Source organism: Oryza sativa, chromosome 1 (genome assembly GCF_034140825.1).
Source record: "Oryza sativa Japonica Group chromosome 1, ASM3414082v1".
Lineage (NCBI taxonomy): Eukaryota > Viridiplantae > Streptophyta > Magnoliopsida > Poales > Poaceae > Oryza > Oryza sativa.
The window spans coordinates 12,168,308-12,178,426 of NC_089035.1; the positions used below are offsets into that span (position 1 = coordinate 12,168,308).

The 10,119-nt window shown below is 42.1% G+C and overlaps 2 protein-coding genes across 2 annotated transcripts; one reads left to right on the forward strand and one right to left on the reverse strand.

Moving 5' to 3' along the window:
- LOC107276509 (uncharacterized) lies at positions 1-1,061 on the forward strand. Its single transcript, XM_015790828.3, has 3 exons — positions 1-131; positions 254-388; positions 464-1,061. Exons 1-3 carry the CDS (start codon positions 102-104, stop codon positions 911-913), a joined length of 615 nt encoding a protein of 204 aa, XP_015646314.1. The 5' UTR covers positions 1-101; the 3' UTR covers positions 914-1,061.
- Positions 1,062-3,273: 2,212 nt separating this feature from the next.
- Positions 3,274-5,038, reverse strand: LOC4327274 (UPF0481 protein At3g47200). Its single transcript, XM_015789974.2, has 2 exons — positions 4,943-5,038; positions 3,274-4,775 (listed from the first exon to the last, which is right to left on the reverse strand). The coding sequence occupies exons 1-2, from the start codon at positions 4,943-4,945 to the stop codon at positions 3,396-3,398; spliced, it is 1,383 nt and encodes a 460-aa protein (XP_015645460.1). The 5' UTR covers positions 4,946-5,038; the 3' UTR covers positions 3,274-3,395.
- Positions 5,039-10,119: the final 5,081 nt, after the last annotated feature.

Consider the following 10,119-nt stretch of genomic DNA (forward strand, 5'->3'; position numbering starts at 1 on the left):
TTCGCCGTCGTCCTCCCCATTAAATATGCAGGCTCGATGAGAGAAATGAATCACACGTACGTACGCACGGTGGACTCTTGGCGCGATCTGATTCTGATCTGATGGGGTCACCGTACATGCTGAAGAAACTGGTAAGCCAAAACTCTCCCATTAAAACCCTCTTAGATCCATGGCCACTGCCTCGTCGATCAACGTCGCCGGCTGACGTACTGCGCAGTAACACATCCCTGATCCATTCCCCTCCATCCGCTAGCTGCGTATGCAGGATTGCTTACCCTATTGCAGGTCGGACAATCCATGCGGCGTGGTCGGCGCATGCCCGTACATTTCAGCAGCAGCCGCCGGCGCCGGCGCCCTCGCCGCCCACCCTCTCCCGTTCGGCCACATGGTACGTAATACACTATACGGTACAGTATTACCGTACACACTTATTTACCATGTACGCCGGTAATACTGTGCACAGGCCTGTCCCGCCGCCTGCCACTCGGAGAGAACATGCGCGGGCACTAATTGGTGGCCACGGCGACGCCGGATCCTCCACGGGAAGTGGCTGAAGCACATCTTGTGCTCCGCCGGCGGTCGCAGCAAGGCCGAGCGCCGACGACATGTCTGCAGCACTTCGCCGGACGCACACAGAGGATGCTACTTCAGCCCCTCCCCGTCGACGGGGTGGGCATCGGCGCATGGCGGCGGCGGCGGCGGCAGCTGGTACGCCTCCGGCTCCGGCGTGGGCAGAATGGTGCAGGTGCCGGCCATCGATGCTGCCCCCGTTTGTATCGCCGCAGGCGGCATATCTTTTGATGGGATGATCTGCGTCAGCAAAACCAACTTCACCAGCATGGTTGTGATGTCCGGTTTCGGTGTCCTCTTCCTGGCTTATCTGGTGTTCAATTTGTTCCTCAGTTTGAATTAACTACACCTACGGTTATTGGTAAATCAGAGGGCTCTGAGATGCCGAATTAAATGTTAGCACCAGATCCACGAAATTTCAGTAATGTCACCTATAAGAGCATCAAGATTAATAAAGAAGTACTGCTCCACACTATATTTTCGTTGATCCATATATGTGTCTATGTTGCTAACACTAGTGCAGAAACGATTATCCCGGCCAACTCATCACTGCCGATTTGGCGTGAGCGAGTAGGGATTGCCAATCCCAACCGGTTCATAGTGCTGGAGGGAATTTTCCCACCCAAGCAGTCAAGAACCAGTAGTGACGCTCAATATTTCTGTCGGTCCAAGAACTGAACTGACCGCACAAGGAGACCAAGACTTACTTTGGAAGAGCTGCGGCAAACCTATACTCGAACTCTGACTAGACTTGATCGAAGACTACCAAGGTATTAATATATGAACGAGTCCCCCCAATTACGATTTACGAGGGGACCTAGGGATACCAATCTATAGGCCCCAAGAGAGAAGGAAAAACATTTCAACAGAATACTGAATAATCCACAATAGAGCCAAGCGAATCCAAGACAATCCTCAAGATTTCGACTGAGCCTCGATGAGATAAAACTCTCAATCCATCTAGAGAGCCCGAAATTCTCGACTCCCAGCTAGCCGACCACCATCTCGTCCGGATCCCTAACAAGGCTAGTCGATAGGTCTTGGATCGATACATACCATATTGTACTCCTACTCTTCATATGTCAGTAAAGCAACATGCCAGACTTAGAGTTATTTCTCTAAATAGGGCTCGAACCTATATAAAAATGCTCCTGCGTTTGATTGGCATCTTCATCAGGAGAGGCGACACGTAGACAACACTCAGATATATAAGGCTCTTAATTTTTATCGACGACACATTGTAACTACCCTATAAATTTCAAAACTTACAACCTAAATTGTAATAACAACATTCTAATTTTTCTAATACACACTATATAAGAGAACAAAGATTTAAAGTAACTGATTACCTATTTGGAAGATGAGATAGGAGAGATAAAAGCATACTTTTATATATACTAGATGACGCGCCGCATTTTGCTGCGGAATATATGGATGAATAATGTTAAATGTTGTAGAAATGATGGATGAATATGGGTTACATTATTGTGTAAATGATGAGGATGTTGATTTAGCACGCTAGTACGTTGATTTTTGGAATATAATAAATTTTAAATACAATTACTAAGAAAAATATGTAGCGTAAATCTGAAAACTACTGTAGGATCTAAAAATGCGCATATGAGATTTATTCAAGTCACGCTGAGTTATTTTACTCCTTGATTTAATTATGAGTAAAAATTTTACCAAGTTGACATGGACAAATCTCATACGTTTTATTTGTATGTTATAGTTTTCAGATTTGCACTACATATAGGATTTACACTTTGCACTACATATTTTGTTCTAATTACTATGCTTGCGCGTTGAGTTTTAAATTCTTAGCGTGGGTCATGCTTGTATATTAAACTTTATGAGTACTAATATGTTTGCGTGTAAAGTTTTAGAGCTTAGGAGATTGTAACTATGTATAGAAGGTATAGATAAGAGAGATAGCAATTACATTGGAAAAGGCAATTGAAATCATGCCGGAAAGCCTCCCCGTCCGGTGCCCGATGGGGAGAAAAAATAATTGGGCGCCCCATGCCACCCACGCCTCGCACGGCCCCTCCACGCGCCCCCACCACGTGTGCCCGTTGCAATAGCCGCCCGAATATAATGGGAACGCCCTATTAAGGGGGGTATGTTTCATTTTTTGTTCCACCAACAATGTTTCAACTAGTGTACTCATGATGTTTCTTTATGTATGGATCAAATGTTGCAATGGATTTTTGATACTGTTTAATAATTTCATCTTGATGGACACGTGATTTGTTGATGTACACGAGTTTTAAGTGTTACAATGACTTTAAATCGTTTGTTTGCATACGTTGAACCATTTTTTTTTCATCTGGCGAGCTAACCGTGTTTACTTTTTTTTAAGAATTAAAACATTCTTTCGCTATTTGCTAAAACATTGTTTTAATATAGGGTGAAACAATGCCCGATTTTTTGGAAACCATTGTTTCATACGTTGTAGCAAAATGTTTCATGAGGTGATTTGTTTGTGTTTCAGCTTTTTAAAAGATTGAAACATTTTTTATCTATTTAGTGAAATATTTTCGATCTACCTGGTGAAATAGCACCCAATTTTTGAAAAAAAAAGTCGGGCATCCGATTTTTGACAAAAAAAAAATCGGCCGCTCGATTTGTAGGCGCCTCCAAATCATGCCGGTGCCATATTTATAGGCAAGCTGATTCCTAATTATGTATGGGTGAGTCAAGAAAAAAAAATAGCAACTGTGAGAATTAACAAAGTAGATATGTAAATTACATATGGATGTAGCTAGAGAGATTAATTGATAGAACGATATTGATCAGTTTGCATATATCGATGGATTTAATGATCATTTAAAGAGATGGAAAAACGTCTGCAATATGGTGACGATGGTGTTGAACAAGGTGATGACGGCGAATGTGGTGGCCAAGCAGAAACCGAAAATCGCCCACGGGCTGTTGAGGTAGTCCCGGCGGAATTTGGCCTTGTATTTTGGCCACTTGCGGCGGCAGAAGGCGTCAACGTCGCGGTACACCGGCGCCAGGTAGTGGTCGTCGTAGTTGATGTAGGAGCTGAGGCGGAGCTGGTTGAAGAACTTGGCGGCCTCCTCCTCGTTGGCCAGCTTGTTCTCCATCACGTCCGCCCTGTCCAGGATCACCACGTCCTCCGCCGTGTTGATCAGGTAGTCCATGAGCACCACGTAGCTGGTCAGGTGCTTCTCCGCCACCGCCGCCTCGCCGCGGCACTGCTCGAAGGCGACGAGGTTCATGTACCTGATGCAGGTGGAGTCCTCGATGGCGACGCGAGGGATCTGGAAGACGCCGGTGTCCCTGCAGAACGTGACGTCGAGGACGTTGGTCGTCTCCGGCTTGCGCACGAACTTCACCCCGTGCATGGTCAGCTCCTTGGCGCAGCGGATCGTCCTTGGCAGCTTGCCGCCGCAGTCAGCCTGCACCGGCGCCGGCAGGTGATCGGGTGGCGGCATCACGAAGGTGGAGTGGTACAGGTGGAGCAGGTGATCGATGGCGTCCTCGGTGGCCGTCGTCGTCGCGGGCTGTCTCCCTTCCTTCTCGCTGAAGTAGGAGGTGATGATGGTCGTCAGCGACGGCTTGGGGCGCGCCGACGGCGGGCGGTTGGGGTCGTGAGAGTAGGCGTCGTAGAGCGCGAGGAGGACGAAGTAGGGGATCTGGTTCTCGAGCATGAGCAGGTCGGTGTGCAGCAGCGGGAGGTTCCAGCCGACGTCGAACACGGGATCCGTGGCGCCGCAGAACCACTGGATGAAGAGCTGGACCACGAAGCAGCCGTCGAGGAGGAGCATCTCGACGAACATGTCGTCGTCGTCTTCTCCGTCACCGGTGGCCGGGCTCTCGAAGTAGCACGCGCGCGCTCGCGCCTCGAGCTTGCGCACCCTGCCGACGCAGTCCTGCAGCAGGCCGTCGCGGCGGCCGCTGCCGTCGTCGTCGTCGTGCTGGTCGTGGAGGAACCGGAGGAGGTAGAGGCGCTTCCGGTCCTCCATGGCGCGGAGGTGGTGCTTGCTCCGGTGGTACGGGCCGATGGAGACCAGCCTCGGCTCGTAGTGCTTGTTGTCCACGCTGTCGCGGACGCTAGCCGGGACACGGTAGATGGAGTAGCCGTCCAGCCTCGCCGGCCGGCTCAGCTGCTCCAGCATCTTCTCGATGTTCACACGCACCGTGTCCGTCTTCGTCGTCGTCGTCGTCGTCAATCTCCTCTGATCAGATCACCGTACCACAATGAACAGGATGACACCAATTAGTACAACCATATCAATCGTTCGCATCAATCCATCTGATAGCAACATTAATCAAAACGATCCAGGGGGGGCAAAATTAATGATCAAGGAGGAATTAAACAACTAGCTTATTGCAAGAATTTTACCATTGTTAATTTTCCACTGGTCGATCCACCGGCCGGCCGGTACGTACTGTCACTATCTCTCAGCTACTGCGTATTCACCAGATCGAGTGAGGACACCAAAGAAAGCAGATGGCAACATTAGCAAGCTAGCAACTAGATATAGCCGATCTTCTGCACAGCTCGCAACTCCCGCGGTGTAAGTAGCAGCTTGCAAGTTAAAAGATCACACTGCTCGATCTTCCGCATACGTACTGAACAGATGATTATTTTACGGATTGTGTATTCATCTTGTTCATTTATATAGGGAGTATCTTAATTAAGAGTAACGCTGACCATTAAATTTCTCCCAAACTATACATTTAGATTTTTGAATCGCTATAAATTTAAAATGGATATTATATAAATGTACTTGGAAGAACAAATAGTATGGCATATTACTGTTTTGTACTACTACTTTGTAGTTGTTGTTTTGGGATCACAAATTATTGATTGGTAGAATGGTAGTTGTCTGTATCCTGAATATGGGATATCTCATGCTTGTGTATTAGACTCAGTGAGATCCACAATATACTAAGATTTATACGGAATAAAACCACATATGGGAAGTGTTCTGAATAAACAAAGTGAGATAGAGTACTAGCTACTAAGACACTACAAGATCAACTCAGATCGTATCCATACCTATTTCCTTAGTTCTATTTGGACAAATAAATACTCGAGGGAATAAATACAATACCTCCAGGAGGAGAGAGGACAACCCAAAGATAGACCACATATACCAACATAAGTGAAGACAAGCCTAGACAAGTCTAATACGGAGTCATAAATACTGACAAGAGGGAACTATAGCTACCTCCAATATCGTCGAATTCTTATTTGAGGAAGTGGACTATCACTAGCCATTGACCATATATGAGAGCTTTACGCCGTTAGTTAGGCTGATAGAGCCTATATTATGTTATCCTCAATATTGTACTCGTGAGATATTGATATATAATGACAACACCGGCTTCAGCCAATAGTAGTAGGACTACCCGTAAGCAAAGGGGCCAAACCTGTATAAAAATTCTTGTATCCCTTCTTTTTTTATTATAATATCACGTATAACTTAGTACCAGCTAGCGATCCCTATACCTATAAATATGTTGCCAGGTACAACTCTTTGATATGAGTATATTCAAAAAGAGGTTCTTAAAACTACATACTAGCTAGCATGATCTGTTTGTCTGATACCACAATATACAAATGCTTGTACAAAAAGTGGAATATCTTATGCATATTTTTTTTCTCTCTCTTTTGCCATGCCATTAACTAACCGTACATAATATAGATCAACTTTACCACCTCTATATATCCATATGGCTTACGAAATAAATACTAATTAACGAATCCAGGCTGATAATTAAACTTATAATGCCACTACTACGAAATTAGGAATGCAGTGATCCAAATGAGTTTTCATAGGTGGGTAAATGGACAATGTTTGCAGGCTGTTCCACACCCACCTCTGAAAAATGATTTTCTCACTCGGTAGGCTAGGAGGTCCTCCTCTGAAAACCTTCTTTGGGCACAAAACCAATTGGAAATCACAAAAAAAAGACCAGCCGTCATCGCCCCTATTTTCACCATGAGCTCCTTGCCAGACCTGCTCTCTGCCCTGAGACATCATCGCCACTGTCATATAAGCTAGCACCCGAGCAACCATCCAATCCTAGATCTAGAGCTATAGGACAGCCCCTTCCACCGCTGTCACATAATCTGGTGTCCCTTGCTCTACCGTCACGAGAAGTGGATGCCCCCTCACGGTTGCGGTCATGGATTTGGAGGAGCTCGTGAGCCGCTACCCCACCGGATCGGCCTCCTCCACGTAGCTGCCTTCATTCGCACGGGGCACTGTCGTTGCCACCTTTCTCTTGGAGCTCCCGAGCACCACCGTTGTCAGATTTGTTTCCTTCATCGCCACTACGTCCGCCTTCTTTCCCTTCTCCTGGAGTTCTTGGATCATGATCTAGTGCACCTGTGGATGCCTTCGGAGAGGAATGACGGTGCTGTTGACGATTGGGGAGAAGGAGAAGGTGGAGGCAGAGGGGAAATGGGAGTGGAGGTGAGGGAGAAGGAGAGGATGAGGAGAGGGTGCAGGAGATCGAGGAGACGGGAGTAAAGGCCTAAGAGGGCACATGGGTGAGTGGGTTGGGTCATGGGGTCTTTTTCTTATTAGGCAAATGCTTTTTACCCGCCTATGAAAATTGTTTTTTACAAGCGGTCCTTCTAAGGTGTCGTCTGTAAATATAATTTTATTTTCATAGATGGTCCTGATCATGTTTAAAAATTGATTTTTACATACGGTGAATGATCCAACTTTCTGTTGGTGTAATTTTTTAGGCGGGTTTTATTTTATTCTGTCTGTACTAAAGAATGAGAGGTGGATGTGAAACATGGTTTTTTATAGTGCACCTAACTCACTATGTTTGGGAAAGGCTCTACCAGCTGTAGTTTCTCCCAGAATCAGAAACTTTCCCAAGCAGTCTAGCTTTCTTTTAGATTCTGAGAAAATATAGTTGTACAATGTATAAAATGAACTAATGGTCCGTTTGGTACAGCTCTAGCTCCTTCACCTCTCCTAGAGCTAGAGCCCAACCAAACGGTTTTAGCTAAATCAAAAGGAGTGGAGCTGGCTAGAGTGTCCTCACAAAATGAACTAGACAGGTGGAGTTGGGTTTAGACAGTTCCATAACTACTGAAGTTAAATTTAGAAGTTGGAGTCCTATCAAATGAGACTAAAAGTTAAATCTAGTTTTTATAGATTCTTAGAATCTGACTACCACCATGCTACTTCTAAGAAATGTTAAACTTTCCAAACATGGTCTAGTTTGTCTATTTTGGTTTTTATTGAACTAGCATGATGGCCCGCGCAGATTGCGCGGCTAGCATCTTTACATTTTTCTCTCGTAATAACATATACTAATATAGTAATATTTACAATGCTAAATTATGTTCATCAAATCAATAATTGAACATATTTTTATAATAAATTTGTCTTGGGTTAAAAATGTTACTAATTTTTTCTACAAACTTGGTCAAACTTAAAGCAGTTTGAGTTTGACCAAAATCAAAACGTCTTATAACCTGAAACAGAGAGAATATATTTTTATATTTTATTATTAAAATAGCCACATAATTTTAAATTATATATTAACTTGACCAAACTAACTAATGTATAATATTCATATTGTATCGTATATACAGGATAGTTATTAATTTTTTTAAATTATAAATTTTAGTTATTTCTAAATTGTATTCTTATATGACTGTAGGCTTCTCTTCTAATATTCTTTATTCTTTAATTTCTAATTTCCGTCATGTATAAATTTTATTCATATGTAGACTCTGAACCCATATTTTAATATTTCTTATTTAAAAATTCCGAATTTCAATTATTTTTAAATTGTACTCATGAATATATGTAATCTAGACTCCTATTCTAATATTCCTTATTTTTTAATTTCGAATTTACGTTATTTGTAAATTGTATTTATATATGGGCTGTAACCTCTACCTTTAATTTTCTTTTGTTTTATTTTGAATTTCAATTAGTTCTTAATTGCATACCAATACGGACTCTTGTCTTCTATTTCAATATTTTTTATTTTTTAGTTCCGAATTTCAACTATTTTTAAATTGTATGCTTATATAGATTCTTATTTTTTATTTTTCTGCGATTAATATGAGATGTTTAGGCTGTGAGAGCGAACGTGAAGGCTATTTTGTATTACTTTAATCTCTGCTATTATAAAAATTGTAGATGTTTTTGCCGGTATTTTGGTGGGTCATCCGTGTATGAGTCGGTTTTTAAGTTCGTTTGCTTTTGGAAATACATATCCATATTTGAGTCGGTTTCTAAGATCATTTACTTTTGGTAATATAGAAGGAATTATATAAGAAATATGATAACTTAAGACGATCGGATTCCTAACTACAGCTCATGATTTTCTAAAATTATATATATATCTAAGCGAACTCCCATAGTGAATTTCATCTTAACTAAACCATATAACGATAATAAGATTAAAATAGACTTCACCTGTTGTAACGCACGGGTATTTTTTCTAGTAAGTTAATAAATTCAAAAATATTTGTTTCTATTGTTGATGTTCATTGAGCTTCGCCTACATAAAAAAAAATGATGGACATGCACATGCATACATGGATCTTACCTATCTATTCTTTGCAGCACCAGTACTACTTTTGATATAAAATTTCAGCGAGAAGGTTTTTACACACGCTATATGCTGTTCATATAAGCAATAAGCTAATATATATAGCATACTAAATAGCTATAGTAATTTGTATTGTATATAGATTCCTTCTATGCAATCTTGTATATTTTCTGTACTTGAGGTGTTCTATGCGGACTCCTTGTCCGTTTCCATGCCATGACAGGCATGCGTTTTCTGATTTTTCTTGAATTAACGTGGTAATTTTAAGACTGTGAGAGCGAACGTGGAGGCTTTTTTTTTCTATTCCTTTAATAAGTTAATAGATAGATTGTTCTATACAGGCCTAATTAAGCATGTTCTCAATCTTGTAAAAACAAATCATGCTGCACAATCCACAATCCTACAGGGGAATCCTTGTAGCACATGCACCTATGTGTGTTCCAGTAGTATACAAATTAAGATACCAATTAGATTAGGATACCATATCACTGACCAGCCTTTAATGAAGTAATTAAGAGTTGGATGCGATAGCTAAGCTAGTCACGAATCACAATCAAACATGTACAGCCGAAGGGCTCCTAACTGTGGGTGCACTTAGGGATGAAAAAGGTCGGAAATAATTAGAAAACAGCCTCAACCATTTCCGTATTTTTCTCGGAAACGAAATCGAAAACGGTAAAGTCGGAAACGAAAACGATATCGGAAATATCGGAAAACTGAAAACGGAATAATACGGACGGAAATATGTCGGTATAGATCGGAAACCAGTAGCAAAATACGGAAACATTAAACTATAAAAACATATATTTAACTTTACATAAGTATGTTATATGTATACATAAATTCAAGCTTATACTATATAAATTATAGTCATGCACAAAAGTTAGAGATTTAATTGAAGAGTCAATCAATCTGTAAGCTATGGGTCAAGTAGAGACATGCCCTATAAAATATCGACATATTTAAAATATGGTAATTACC